The sequence below is a fragment of the Passer domesticus genome, chromosome 3, assembly GCF_036417665.1.
Source record: "Passer domesticus isolate bPasDom1 chromosome 3, bPasDom1.hap1, whole genome shotgun sequence".
NCBI classification, from domain to species: domain Eukaryota; kingdom Metazoa; phylum Chordata; class Aves; order Passeriformes; family Passeridae; genus Passer; species Passer domesticus.
Genome location: NC_087476.1, coordinates 67022962 through 67038636, shown reverse-complemented (window position 1 = coordinate 67038636; position 15675 = coordinate 67022962). Strand labels below are relative to the sequence as shown.

The 15675-nt window shown below is 41.1% G+C and overlaps 1 protein-coding gene across 7 annotated transcripts in view; it reads right to left on the bottom strand.

The window, feature by feature from the left end:
- Positions 1 to 15675, bottom strand: part of SASH1 (SAM and SH3 domain containing 1) — a 143490-nt gene that overhangs the window by 46939 nt on the left and 80876 nt on the right. For 6 of the 7 annotated variants that reach the window (XM_064413663.1, XM_064413664.1, XM_064413665.1 and 3 more), the window contains 5 exons: positions 14748 to 14798; positions 14577 to 14626; positions 3341 to 3381; positions 1988 to 2074; positions 602 to 714 (listed from right to left, as the gene is read on the bottom strand). In XM_064413663.1, the coding sequence (XP_064269733.1) occupies positions 602 to 714; positions 1988 to 2074; positions 3341 to 3381; positions 14577 to 14626; positions 14748 to 14798 (342 nt within the window). The remainder of the gene's footprint in view (positions 1 to 601; positions 715 to 1987; positions 2075 to 3340; positions 3382 to 14576; positions 14627 to 14747; positions 14799 to 15675) is intronic. The other variant, XM_064413662.1, reaches the window with a different exon arrangement.

Below are 15675 nucleotides of genomic sequence, written 5' to 3'. Positions count from 1 at the left end.
ACTTACAGAAAAAACATATCTGTGTTTTACATCTGACATAATGACATATGCCAAAAATGGGTGAATATGTTTTCTTGAATATTATTAAAGCAAAAACATCACCTTTCTGGCTAAGAAACAAGCATAAAAAAATTTAGCTTAAAGGAAAATAGTAAGAAATGTATATGTTCTGAATGGAGTAATGCAAGCTCAGCAAAACCTGAAGTATTTCATTTGGTACTTAAACAAACCCATGAACACAATAAATAAGATCGAGTACAAGTCAGAGAGATTCTTCTCCCTCACTTTAGACAGCTGCAATGAAAAAGACTACACTTGATCTTTTCTCCGATTAGTACCTTTTATGGTTATTGGAGAGAAGCAATGTTTCTAGGATTCAATTTACCATGTACTGGATATCAGTTTCTGGTTGAGCTAAATCTCACTTTTCTCAATAAACAAAAGAATTCCTACCCAGTTTATGCTACCTATTGCAATTGGCAAACAGGCAGGCTTTCTCCACCTTCTCCTATGTTTTGTGAATGAAATAAAACTCCAAATGGATACATCCTACATTCTAAAACATGTTTGTCAAGGAGACTGAAGTATGAACATATCATACCCTGGCAAGTGCTTCCTCAATGGTGATCATCTTCTCTTTCACCATCATCATCAGCTGTATCCGTTCTTCATCACTCATCGTGATCTCACTGGCGACATAACCAACATCCTCTCCTGCACAAAAAAAAGCACAAATATTTTAAGGACATGTAAGAATTCATGCACAGGGCAAGGCACATTGAAACTGGATTTTACCCAGTACTCTACAATCTGGTTGCCACGTGGATCTGGCTGGCCAGAAACAGACCCTCCCTAGAGCTGGCTCATGGTATGATTTCAAAGAACTGAATGATTTCTAAGTAACTAAGCAATCAAAGGAAGCAAGTTAGAACTAAAAAATGAAGTCTACTTTGATACTGAAAGCAAGCAAGCACGAAAAGGAGAAATAAAAACTGACCGTCATCACATGGCTACTGACCCTGAAAGACAAGAATTAAAAGAGGAGGTGCTAATGCTGGAAAAGCCAGGCACTCAGCCCTGAGGAATACTGGAATCAGCTGCCAGAATTTGCCTGTGCTGGGCCCTTGCAGCTCTCTGCAGTGGACTGGCCACTGCTTGTGATCTATCCAGACTAGCTAATCACCCACTAAGCTGGCACACATTGCCAACTACCTCTCCTTCTGCTATGTGCTTGGCATGTCAGCACAGACAGAACTTGCCTCGAGAACCGGCAAGGAGCCACACTTAACTGGAAGTGTGTCCCTTTTGGACATACTAAATGGGATTTTTATCATCTTTCACAATCTACCTGAACGCAGAGAGACATAGAGAAGCATCTGTTTGCAACATAAGAAGCTAACAGATACACAAGGGAAAACAAATTTTCTGTGTGAAGAGAAACACTTAATGCAATTCACAGCTGCGTCTTTTGCAGAGGAACTAGAGAAAGACACCTGACAGTTTAAGTGGAATCAATCCTACGTTTGCACTGGTCACCAGAGACACTTTTACTGTTCCTTCTTCTAGTGTCTTCTACTATGTCAAGGCTGGATTCAAGCCTAAAGCAAACAGGTCAAAGTAACAAAATGCCAAAGAAAGCACAAATATCCTTCTAATTTAAACAGAACAGTGTTTTTGTTACCAAGTCAGGACTAGGGGAAAAAAAAAGGCATTTTGTTTAGGTACATCTATTACTTATATATTAACTGCATCACTTCACATGTGTGCCATCACTGACAGGCAGGACCAAAGGCAGCCCAGCTTCGTGTCTGCAGTCTCAACAATGTGACCTCTCATTCTGAGCACTGTCATGATGAACCAAACCTGTGACACTTCCAGAGCCACAGACCCCAGCTGCCACACTATTACAAATGCATTTTATTCCTCTGTGATGCTGCCTCCTTACATTTTATATGGATAGGATCTGCACTATTGAAAAAGCTTTTACCTTTTGAAGTCTGCCTCATGAGTCCTTTCTGGTTCTTTCGGAAATTCTGCCAAAAAAACTTATTTTTCTTTTTCCAGTCTGCTTTCCCTAAAAGGAAAGTGGAGCGGGAGGATGAGGGGAAAGGGAAAAATAATTTTAGAAAGAAACATTAGTTAGTAAATTCCAGAGACACTTTCAAACATTACATTGCATTTTTTTAAATCAGAAAGAATAAAAAAAGTCTAATTTTCAGGTTTTCTTGATTTATTCCATACTAGAACTATCTTGATTTAGCTATTTCAGGGCAATTTTATAATTGCCAATGTTATAGAGGATGGAGATAAGCCAGTAACTTAGATATTTTGAATTATAAATAAAAAATATTTTACATTAATTTTGACGTCTGTTGAGTTGTTAATGCCAAGTCTGGAAGTGTTTTTGAAGTATTTTGTTGGTTTGTTCTCTTTAACTGAATCACAATTATGCAGCCTAAGCCACAACCCAGGTAAGTGATTTTCTAGTATATCTGTGCATATCTATCAAGAAATGAAATAATTAATACACACACGTCCTGCTACTTGGCATCAGATCATCAGCTACACCTGACTCTTTCTCTCTGTATGCCTGGACTGTACAAGGGGCTGGGTCTCCATGTCCATAAGTACCAGATTTCCATATGGATTGATGACCTCAAAGTAAATAATGTGCTCTAGAAAGAAAAATGGGACCTAGCTCAAGGTGGCGCATATATATCTGTGTTCTGTTGAATCAACCAGGGCACATGCTATAAAGTTTATGCCACCTACAAATGAACACACTGTGCCAGATGTGGCAGAAATGCTACTGATAAAGAGCTATTAGTATTTAAGATCTTGCCCTGGATGACCTAGAGCTTCCTGACTCTCTGAAATACTGCTTAAGTTTAGACTGTGTGGACATGTCCCTAGAATAGCATTAAAAGGAAACAAAAAATAAAAACTTCCCAAATTTATTTTTCTTTTCCAAAATGCAATTTCAGAAACAAAGAAAGAGACTCTGGCATGACACAAACAAAAATAACAAAGAACCCCCATTATTTACTGGTGGTGGTTATTTTTGGAATACAAAAGGAGAGGCTAGCAATGATCTAACATGCAAACATTTTCAATTCAATATAACAAGTCAAAAGATGTGTATTTATCACATGACAATGCTGGCTGGGCAGTTTTAGTGATCAGTGAGACACTCAGCATCAAACTGAAAGCTGCTGAGACTAGCCCTCCACACACACAAATGTTGCTGACTTCTGCCAGCTCTTCACATCCCAGCACAAGCAAAACTCAAAAGCTGTTTAAGAATTCCATAGGAGTATCAAATAAAATGAAATATACTGACCTACAGAGCCTTCTTCTGAACTTGATTTATGAATGGAGAGCCTAGGACACAAAAGAGAAATGGACTTATTGATGCAGGCTTTTCACATTTCAGGGGAGTTGTCTGGTTACAGTAAATTATAGTTTCCAAACAATATATCATGAGCTGTTTTCTCTTCCCTTTTCTCCCCAACACAGCAAGTTGGAAACAAAAACTGAATCTACTGGTCTGACCACAGTAACTGAGTTTCCTTCTGAAATGTGCCTTTTGTGACCAGCATAAAAAATATATATACTGACAGAAACCAATGGTTAAGGCAAAGGAGACCAAGGATTCCTCAGAAAAACAATTATTCACATCGTTTCCCCACTCGCATTTGCAAAACAATAATTTTGCTGCCTTAGAAACTGTGGAATCGGGATGCTGCACTTGTTTAGCTGTACATCGATTTTCAGCCTATTTGGTTTTTGTATGACAATCTGTATAAGTATGTGCTCACTACACATCCAGAAGCCACCATGTGGAAGACAGCAGTAGAGATTTAAAGACAAAGTGGAGAAAGTCTGTCCAGACCCTATGAAATGCAACCATAACTGACTGGAGACTACAGCTTCTCCCAAATCTCTTCTGTGTGCTTTCTCACCAGTGTATGCTCCCTTCCTCAAAAGCTAGCTGGAGGGACTTAGCCAAGGCCAGCACATGGGCTTTTACAAACAACTCACTAAAGTAGCAAATACATCTTTTGTTCTTGGTCTTTATGTTCACTGAACCAGTTTTCCAGAAAGGATTCCAACTCAATGCCAACAGTTCACTGTGGCATCTCTGATGAGACAATGTCACTCTGCTTCACTGCCTTTTTTCTCTGTCTGCATAAATGGAGCTAACAGAAATTACCAAACCTTGCATTATTCTTTGAAGCCTTCTTGTGGGAATTGCCATTTAACCACACTGCAGCAAGGCAGTGAAATGACTCCTGCCAGCATCAAGGGCTCTGCTGGAGGCTCCATGTGCAAAGCATCACTGCAGCGTCTTTGCTACAGGCTCAGCCCCGTGACACGCCAGTGTCCCATTGTGTGGTGGCTGTGCCGCAGCCATGCAGGATGGAAACACACAGAGCACAGTGAACCAAGGAGACCTCAAGCCAAATTGTTTGCTGAATGAGGCTATATAATAACACACACACGACACACTCTTGTTGCTGTCCACGCACATCGCCTGCACGGGCTCCTTTAGCTCTCTCAGACCCCCAGCAGAGGGCAATAAAGAGTTTCTGATCAATTCACTAAACCACTTGAAGAGAAATTATAGTTCAAGCCAGGTCGGTGTTTAGAAGAAACAAGCAATTACTGGCCAACATCTTAAAAGCAGGAAATACATGCGCATCAATTTGCAAAGGTATCATTAAAGGGGAAACGAGACAGTATGAAGTTTCAGTGTGATTCAGTAATTCATCTAGACAAGGAGGGTCTGGAATAGTGAAGCTCTGAAATACAACCTCTTTAAAACTCAGACTGCTCAGAAATTTAATCCAGCACAAACTGCAAACTAATTGAGGCAAACAAACTTCAAATTTTTAGTGCACCAGGAGGAGGGAGACATTTATTGTCTTCCTCGATGGTGTTTACTCTTGAAGGGGAAAAGTCAATAATATGCTGGCAAACGCTAAATTTTTAAGAAGCCCGGTGAAAGGTGAAAAATACAAACTCCATACTTTCCAGATAAAAATTTCCAGAAAAAGCCCTTCAACAGCACCAGGAATCAATCCGGACTCTTTGAAGTAAAGTTCTCAGCAAGTATTTTTCTAAAAAGGTAAATCAGATTTAAAAAGTACATGGAGTTGTATATGGAGATTTTTCTTTTTATGAAAGCCAAGCTCTGTTGGAACTGACAGAATTAATCCCCTACATGTTTTGCAGATGAGCATGGACTCCACCCATTAAGCAGTTATTCTATTTATTTTAAATTAATTTAGTATCCATGAAACGTACCAAATCACTATCCTTAGAAAATTAAATCTGTTAATGATCAGAACTCTGCCTCACTAGTGAAATCACCCTTGAAGTGGAGAGGCAGTCACTTGTGCTCTGTGGCCTTCAAATCCATTTTTATCCTTTTCTTCTCTTGCACAGTTGCCAAAAATGATGCAAGTAAGCAGCAGGTGTAGCAGCAACATTTGTGATGTGGACATCTGTTCAGTATGAGTTAGCCTGAGGCCACCAACTCATCATAAGCCGGCCTCCAAAGACGGGGAAGGGCAGTAGGAGCAAACATCTGACACGCCCAAACCAGAGGGGGAGAGGAGAATGGCAGGATCCACAGCAAGCAGACCACCTTCTCATTTATAACTGATTTAAGAACTATGCTGAGTTTCATCAGAGGATGCAAATTCCAATTATCATTTCACGCATTCCTTCAAGAGGAAATCTTCCGTGCCTGGGCTGACCTTGAAAATGCTAACAGCTGCTCTGAAGAGATGGAAATGCCAACAAAACTTACCACATAGTGCCTGATAAGGCATTTGCTTTTTAGTTCCACCCGACAATTCTGATGCTTAAAAATCGCCAGTGAAATCAATCAAGCATTTTACGTCCTAGATGGCTGGTGAAAAATTCCAGACTACCTTGGTGTCGCTGTATGTTTGATTTGCAAATTACACTCCCTCACTCTGTTAAATCTGCAGCTTCTGTGAACGTGCACTGAAAGTGATGTGTGATCTTCCATTCATAGACTGATAACTTGTACTGAAAGTTAATGATGCAGTGACACTTGGCAGAAGTTTCAGCACTGTGTGTCTGAAAGGGAGCCAAATGCCATTACTCCACCATGGAGGCCTTCATTTTTGTTGTGGTCTGATGTACAACTTCATTAGTAAGCTTTCACATGAAATGTACTCTATCACTGCATAAAGCAGAAGAAATGTATGGGTATATGTTCACACAATGAAGAACAAAACAAGATTTACAGCCAGAGGGAAGGAGTATTTTCTTATCAACCATAATCTCTGGAAGTGGGCAGGAGATGGGGTCAAAACTTTAATTAATTAATCTCACAAATCCAAAACCATCTCTAGGCCAGTACTTTGTGCCTCTTTGAGCCAAAGTGCTGAAGTAAACAAATGAGAAAAAACCTCACAAAACCCAAAACAGAAATGGAGCTACTTTTGAGAGTACTCAAATATTACTGCCTTACAGAGTCGATGGGTTTGAGCAGAATTTAGTAAACTACATCAGGCCACTCAGTGATCAGTGACACAAAATTTTAGTAGCAACAGCTGGAACAGAGAACCTGGTCCAGGAACTCATTGATTAGAAAGACTGGCTTAACAGAAATGAGTTTACATTCAACATGAAAGTGTTCAAGTACCCAAACAAGACAGACACAAAAGTCAGTCTTTCAAATGCTGAAAGTCTGCAAATGACAGAGTACCTGGGGATATCAGGTGGGAAAGCATGACTGAGAAAAAAACTACATATGATTCCTAAAAGGCATAAGAATGGAAAATTCCAATGGCATTATGAAGAATATGAAGAACAAATATATATAGGAATGGCTGTACAACCATCATTATTCATGCTCAAGAAAGATAAATTCAAACTAGATATGGTTTAGAGAAAGCTGTTAGGATAGCTAGGGAACTGGACAGCTGATCTTACAAAAGAAAGCTGGAAAGTTTTGCCTGTCAAATTGGAAAGCTGCAAGAAGATTAACTTACTGCCTATTAATTAATCAGGCACAGGAACAAACAGACACATGCTGGAAAAAATTAGAACAAATAAGCTAACATTTCCTAACTATTTGGACAAACTTCCAACAGTAGGCAGAGAAAGGGAGAACCAACTTAAAAAACTTATTTAACTGCTTTTACAGGAGGCTGCTTGAAAGATAAGAGACCAGACCAGACATCTTAAACAGACCAGACGAGACATCATCATAAGGATTGCCTCTGGAGGGCACTTTTGGTTCTTGTTTTGCAGCCTGGGGGCTTTGTAAGAGCAATGTCAAAGTCATCTAAAATGGTCTCTGAATCTATCTTTCCGTAGAAGTGCTGCAGTGAGGATAACACTGTTACACCTAAGCAATACCTTTGAAACCTGGAGGTGGTCTCCAAAACTTGGTGGGCAAGGAAGACCCAATGCACACATTTGGGTCACAAGCCAGCTAAGCCTGTCTGATTATTAAGACTGGTTTTAACTAGCTACAGCTTTCCAGTTAACTCTTGACTGATTCTGATCTCAGACAGAAAAACACTGGGGGCTAATCTTTCATAGAGATATCACCAGACACACAGTGCCCCAGGAACGTGCTGGTACTCCACAGAGCTGGAAATAGAAACAAATGACACCATGCGCTGCTTTCATGAATGTGCCTGTTGATTTTTGAAATCTCATCATTCTCAAAACAGAACAAATATGGGAACTGAGAATGATGGGCATTTATATTTTAAATGCAGATGTGCTTTAACGAATGTCCATGTCTTATTTATGGGCCATAAAATCCACAGGTGCATAGCGCCCTATGATGATGAAACTGCTACTGTTACCATCTTTGATAAACTGACAGTGCCCCTCTCATTCCTTACCAATGATTATTTATAGTGCTCTGTGGAAAATGGTTTAGATGGGATTTTTAGTATATGAAATTTATGCATATTCAGAGCGGTGAATAAACCAATGCAAAAGCCCATGCTGGCTCTGCTGCAAAGCCATTTGGTTATCTGTGTGCATTAGAAATGGCCCACTTACATAATTAGTATGAAAAACTGACAGACTTGTAACTGCTCCTGACTGAATACAAGGTAATTTATCTAACTGGAGCTGGCACAGGGAAGAAAATGGGTCTTTGGTATTTTTATCAAATTTGCATGAACCTGAAGAGAAAGGAGGCCTGCAAGGTTCTGACCTTGCTGGCACCAGTGTGAGAAAGGGATGGAAAGCAAAGAGGTTTCATTCAATTATCTTCTCATTAGGTTTCCATAGCAATGGCTCTTTAAGCAGGTCAAAACTTTCTCAGTGGAAACAAACACTGAGCTGCTTGTGGGCCGTGCGTGTGTATGTGTACTCTGTAGCATCACCAGCATGGGAGGCACCACACCGCTCCTGTGGGCTCGGTCTGCGGACAGGCAGCAGGCAGATGGGGGTACGCCATGTATTTAACAACAGAATATTTGCTCCCGGCCAGGGGGCAGGTAATTACCAGCTAAAAACTCTTCGAGAGCAAAGAGCAGGGCCCAACGCTGCAGGCAATGCTTCCCTCCTCTCTGTGTACTGCTCACTCTGTGCCATCTCAACTCGCTGTGACAAGTCAGACTTTCTCGTGAAATGTGCCCTTCATACTTCCTTGTACAAATTACCAGGCTTGAAATCTTCTTCCAGCTGCTCAAAGGCGCACTGGTTTCTCTCCTCACGTGTCCCAGACAGCGTTTGGCTGGCCTCTCACTCCCATTGTGTGGGTTATTGTGGGAGTTTCCTGCCCTACTTCTCTTGAGGAGGCTGTTTAAAGGCAGCATGAATAATTTGCCTTTGACTAAATCAGGCCTCAAACAAGTGAAAACAGGGCCATACACATTCACCCATTTTTTCAATTCCTGCAAGGACAGGGTATGGAAAAAATATATCTTAAGCTCAAACATCTCAAGTAAAAAAAAAAAAAAGCCCTTACTACTTCTTCTTCCAATATTCTTTTCCATTTTTAAACTATGCAAAAGGAATAATTTCTTCTCTTAGCAATTAAGTGCAGCCTTTAGCTACCTCAGTTTGGGGGATTTGTTTGTTTTTTGCTTTGTTATTCTCAGTTTGTGCCCTCTCTCTGCCTTACATACTCTTTCAGACCTGCACTCCTCTTTCTTCGAAGATAAGCTTACAAACACCTGCCAGAATTAATCTGGGCACTCTGAGAAGTTGCCAGAATCTACACTGATAGAATTTAAAGCCCCCCATCAACCTGGAGGGATGATTTAATAACCTACTCCACTCAAATCTTGACTTGCATTTTGGATGCTGCAGGGAAAGAAGGAATCAAGTGTTAAAAGCTACTGGTAAAGACCAGTAGATGAGTGTAAAGAATTAAGGGGGCAGAATTGAAGCTTGGATCAACCCTTCTGCAGCTTTCACTGAAAACCATTGTGGAAAATAGGAACACTGAAATGCAGGCTCTCTCCCAGCCTTAGGTTGATACTGAGTTCCAGTTTATGTCATGGCTGTACTGTGGTACATTCATTGCAAAAAATTCTTAAAAACAGATTCAGTCATTTGCATCTCCTGCAGTGACAACAGATTCAATGCAGACAGCAGCCACTTGTGCTGTGGCCTCTGTGCTTGCCTGCTAACAACCTCGGAGAGAGCCATAACGCCTGAGGAGCTACAGCCCCTGCCATGACATTCCCAACAAGCCACGAGAGATCTGGCCAAACTGCAGGAATGGCACGCACGAGTGGCTGGGCGCATCCTGCACACACACGGGTGACAGCCATTCTCCCCCAGGAGCAGCTGCAGCAGGGAGCCGAGGTGCAGCTGCCAGAGGCACAGCAGCTCCCCCACGCCGGGGAATGCAAAGCCCCTGAGTGATGGTGCCCTGTGTCACCTGCACCCCACACACGCCTGCTTTTCTCCTTCTGCCTGACATGTATGTTTCAGGCCAGCTCCCTGCTCTGGCAGAGTCTCAGATTTAGGTCTTGAGTATCACAGGGTCAAGAACGTTTGAACTGCACTGAGCCACAGACTGAGGCGTACAGCAGGATGAATTGTGGCACTTGATATGAAGGGTGACCATTTACTGGTCAGGAGTGCACTTGAGTGGTACAGTTCAAGAAAGTGGAGGTGATCACACAGGAGGTGACAATTCGTAAGACCCACGGTCACACAAAGGTGGTGGGAATAGTGAAACTATTACCTCATGCACTGTTTTCATCCTTTCTTTCTCTAGCAACTGTTAAAAAAATATTAGCCTATAGGAATGTCTGTATCTCATCCTATTTGTATGCAGTGCTCCTGAGTCTCTCACCCACTTCCTTTTCTTTCCCAGCAGATCTCAGATATACCACATCTGAAACACAGCCCAAACGCTGATGGAGCAAACAGTGACAGCAAACAGATCTATTTCCAAAGAGGGAAAACACACAACTTCCTTTCTGCAACATCCCCCCAGTTCTTCTAAAAACAGGATGAGAGTCAGGATGCAGAAGCCTGAGTTCAGGGGACTGGGTTTAACCTGGATTTCCTGGCAAACATGCAGAGCTCATCAGTCTGTCATGTAGATTTGAATGCTCAAAAATGGGAACAGGCTAAAAGTTGGGTTACATTGTTTAAATGCTCTGTTTACAATTATGAGAAAACCCTGCTCAGTCCCCTATCTGAGTAAACATCCTTGGGGTGTTGCCATCTCTTCGAAATAATAGGAATTGTATATACAATACATCCCCAGATGAACATGGTATGGGATCAGAGAAGAAACAGTAATTGCTAAAGAACACATTTACTGCATGTTTTCTACACTAGTGATTCTTCTAGCAAAAGCACAAGTCAGTGTGTCTGTATAGAAGCACCTGTGTTTCTGGGGAGATTTTTGTTTAAAATTAATAATATCACTGTTAAAGATGCTGTTGCCACTTTACTGAAGGCACACTGAGAAACAGCAAAGTTACACCACAATTGTCAGCAAGACCACGGTTTAGAAGATGGAAATCTTGGAAAGGGCAGAGGAAAGTGAAATTTATTATTCAAAGAAGAAAGCTACAAACACCTCATTCCATGCTCTGAATTAGTTGCTGAATATGACATAACTTACAAACCTGGCAAACTGTTTCAATTTACTGAAGAAACTCTGGTAAGGCCAAAAAACCAGAGCAGTTGTGAAGCAAAGCTTGAACAAACATGACTTTGTTTTCTGTTGTTTATGGCAAGCTTTTCAGGCCACATCAGTACCCTTGCTGTTATTCACATAAATCTCAGAGGGTTTTGCCTCTGAGTGAAGATTTTTCTTTCTTTGTCAGAACCAATCAAACAAAAGGCATATTTGGTAGGGCATATATAACACCGAGCAGGATCACATACACAGTGGGTTTTTTTGTAGTTTTATCTAATTAACAGGAACAGTGTTGCTAGCAGCAGTGGAAGGTAGTATTGCCCCAAACGCCTTAGGGGGGGTGGGGGGGTGACGACAATGACTCACAGTGACAAACACTTCTGCTTCCAGGCCCATTTAATCCCTTCTGCCTGCCTATAAACTCTGCTGCTGCTCATCTGTGTTGGAGCACATCACTCACTAGACAGATGCTCGTTGAGCAACTTGCTGGACTGAGGGCACTGACTAATTCTGCACTGACTTTACACCAGACTGGGCAGCAGGGTTAGTAAGACCCAAGGCAAGACTGAACACACACTTCTTGACAACACAAACAGGATTTTTTCCTACCACAGACCACCAAGCTCAATCTGTTTTCAAAGTGGTGTACAGTGGAGCCTGTTGGGCTCTCCCTCCCAGCTGAGCAGCACAGAAAAGGAAAACCAACTCAGGTTAAAGCAAACATTGCTCTTCCCAGGTTCCCTCAAAGCTTCTTTCTGTCTGGAATGTCTAAACCCTGGCAAATTAAACAACCATCCAGATGTGTTTAGACTTTGGTAGCATTAAACTGTAGGGTGTGCAAGCAGCAGTGCTGGGTGAGGGCTCTACTGAGAGTGACCATATTCCAGCCAGACATTTGCTCTCTTCTTATTTTAGTATGCATTTTTCCTTGGGACTGCCCTTATTTTATAAAGCAACCTGCTCAGAAGATCAGACCAGAGTTAACTCTATTCACCCTAGGAAAACATTTGTATTTTCAATATGTAGAATTATAATTGTTCTTGGATAAGCTCTTACTTGTGGAAGAGTACTCAGAAAACCACTTTTTCCAGCTCCTGAAAGTCTGTATGTCGACTTTTGAACAAATCTTTCCTTTTGTCCCCCAAATCTTTTGTGAATATGAGAAACCAATGTACATTTGCATCAAGTTTCATATTTGGCAAACTAGTCCTCTTACAAAAAAAGAAATTTTGTAGGTTTACTACACATCTTTCATGCAGCATGAGAGTGACATAAAAACTGTGTCCCCAAAGGGACAAGCTTCCACGTCTAGTAGCATGCTCATACAGAGAATTCAGATGAAAGCCATATACTAAATGGCACAAAAATCCCTGGGGTCAACACAACATCCTTCCCTGAAAAATATCAAATTCAGCATGTTAGTAGCAAATACAGGTGTATTGGATGGGCTTGAACTGGTCATTCAGATCAATTTTCTGAACCTTTCCTCCCTGGAAAGGGCAATTTCTGTGAGAATTCAGCCTTCCAGGCTAGAGGGGTGAAGCCAACACTGATGTGGCAGGCTGTCACAAACAGACACAGACTTGTATAAATTCGGGTTTCAATAGTTTGTACAGTATTGAGTAGATACAATTTATTATTTTCAATACCTTGTCCAATTATTATGTGTCACATGGCCTTGCTTCTTATTGTGCAAGTATCTGGCACAACCTGTCCTGCACCAGTTTCATATATATGATCAGGTTAATCACATACACTGTTCTACAAAGCCTCAAATGGCACACTTCCATTCTTGAAAGGTCCATAAAAATCACATGTCCCTTTCATCTGAACGAAGACAATATAATTTCCTTTCAGTGAGATAAATGGGCTGTCTCAGAGGAGTCACTCAGGAGATTTTTTTGCTGATACTGTCTCCTCTCTAAGTTATTTGTGGTAGAACACCTACATAGAGGCACAAGTCAGGAAGCTGGTTAGAACTGGTAAGTGGAGTCTTTTCTCAGTTGAGTGCTGTCCTCCTTCAAGAGCTTAATTTCACTATTACCTGAGGTGAGATTATGATATTTACCCATGGTTAAAGTGCCTTGAGGCTGAGAGAGAAGTTGTATGATTATAGGATAACCTTGCAGGTTTACTTCCCAGATTACAGTTCCCATCTACTTGGCGCTTCTGGTTTCATTACAATGTTGGACAGCCACGGATCCTTCAAAGATTCTTTTCCATATGTGAGTATCGGAAGCACAAAGTATTAAACCCTAAGACTTCTAGGCCTTCTCTTTTACCAGCATGTAATATAGGGACAATGATGGTACCCAAGGTAATTCACCTTATCTGTCTTAGGTTAGCGAGAATAAGGTAACTCACCCAAGGTAATTCACCTTATCTGCCTTAGGCTGCTTTGAAAATGAGCATCTATCTCAAGCAAACCATCTCTGCTTTTCTCTCTGAGTGATGAAGCAAGAGAAGGAACCCCTCTCTCACGTTCTGAGACCTTTAGCATGAATCAACTTCCAGACAAGCCCAAAAGAAGACCCTAAGCAGTTGTTCACTACCATAAAACTGACTTCTATATGGTCAGTGCCCAGCAAAATCCCATACACCGCATCCACCAAGGATGGCTCTGGGACTGACAATCCTTCTACTGAACAAACAAAAGCAAGAAATCTTCCTATTACTGCCCAGTGATGAATCACTCGAGGATATTCAAATGTGGGACTGTAAAACCTTACAAAAGCACATCCCATCACAAATAGATGCCATGTAGTCCCTCTGAACTCGTCCAGCTGGCACTAGCCCATGAAGTGCAGGCGATTGGACATAGTGTGTCAGTTGTCTTCATGCTACACTGCACGTTACCCTCAGCAGCAGGGATCCAAGACCTTGGGATCAAAGGAAGGAGGCACAGAAAACAAGCACACACATTGCAGCAGGAGGTGACAGTAAACAGAAACCCTCTCAGTCGTCACAGAGAGGTTTTCATTAAGGACGCTAAAATTAAAGCTCCTTTTAACTTGATTTTAAGTACTTCATGCCTTTGGCACCTTCTTCAAAAGCACAGTTACAAACTCAGGAGTGCACAGGAAAAGGAACACGATGGAAGTCTGTAACTCTCCCTTCCCCTCACCTATCTTTTTTTGGCTGAATTTAGGTCTAGTCAAAGAAAATAATTTTTAAAGCAGGCATAATTTGCAGAGAATGTGAAATCTCTGATGTTCCTGAGAAATGACTACCAGTCATCTTGGTGTATGCACACCGCAAATGCTCAGAGAAAAGAGAAAAACCCAAAATAATACAAGTCCAAAAGTAAGGAAGAGAAGGAGCAGATTCCAAACCAGGTTTCATTCATGGTGTCTGGATCTGAAATCTAAGTACAATCTAAAATTAATTTACTCCAAGGAAAAAGAAAACGTACCAAATTCCCCCTCCCTCCTTTCTCACTTCCTGTGCCTTCACTTACTTTCTTTCCGTGTCAGGCGTTGATGCGGTGCTGCTGAGACCAAGTGATTCCTGCAAGAGAAGACATGCAGCACTGAGAGCAGACACTAGAGAAGCTTTTAACCAATTTATGCAGAATATCAAATCAAAGAACAAACAAACAAAAGTTGATGATCAAAATCTAAGTGCTTACCTCAATCTGGGATCGCAGCTGTAGAGATGTGGGGCTGGTATCAGGTTTCTCCTAAAATACAACAAATATCAAGTTAATTAAATATCCAAACACCAGAAAGAAGAAATATGAAGGGGAGAAAAAGGGAAAAGAAAGTAACAGAACCAAAAACTATTTAAAAAACAGTTCATACAGGAAACATTAACTACTCTAAAAAGAACTGCTTTCAGGATGAATTCTGAAATAATCCAGTAAAGCAGCTAATTTCATACTTATTGCAGAATACAAAAAGTAAAGCTGCCAGACAGAAATCATTCAAAACAAAATAGAAAGAGGGGTATTTTGTTTTCACTAGATCACCACACAATTTGTTAGATAAGTTCAAGTGCAACTTCAAAGAAATTACCTTCAGGAAAAATTTGGCATTAAAAGAAAATTCTCCAAGGGAAAAAACACTGAGAGGATGCAGATACCTTTCATCAAGACCAGCTTCTCACACAGAAACATGTCAACAGTATGGAGTTCAAACCACTTTTGTACAAACATCTAGGATATAACCATCTAGTCCAGAACTCAATTATCCAGGTTCCCTTTGCAGTTGATGGGGAGACACAGGAACTCCTACAGAACAACTTGCCTGACAGGTTTCAGCTACCTCAAGTTAGATGAGGGAGTCCCACTGGTGGTATCTAATTGAAGACTGCAAGCCAACTGCTTAAAAGGCATGCACTATTAACATGTCTAGCTGAAATTAGTGGGAAAACTCCAGTTAGAATGGAGGAAGATGACAATACAGTCATCAGTACTGATGACTGTATCAGTATCAATCAACACTTTGTTGGTTGATTGTCACGTGAAATCATGGGGTGAACTACTTATTCCTACTTTATTCTCAGCTGGCCTTAGCCCTTGTGAAATTATTGCAAAGTGAATTCCATAACCTACTAAT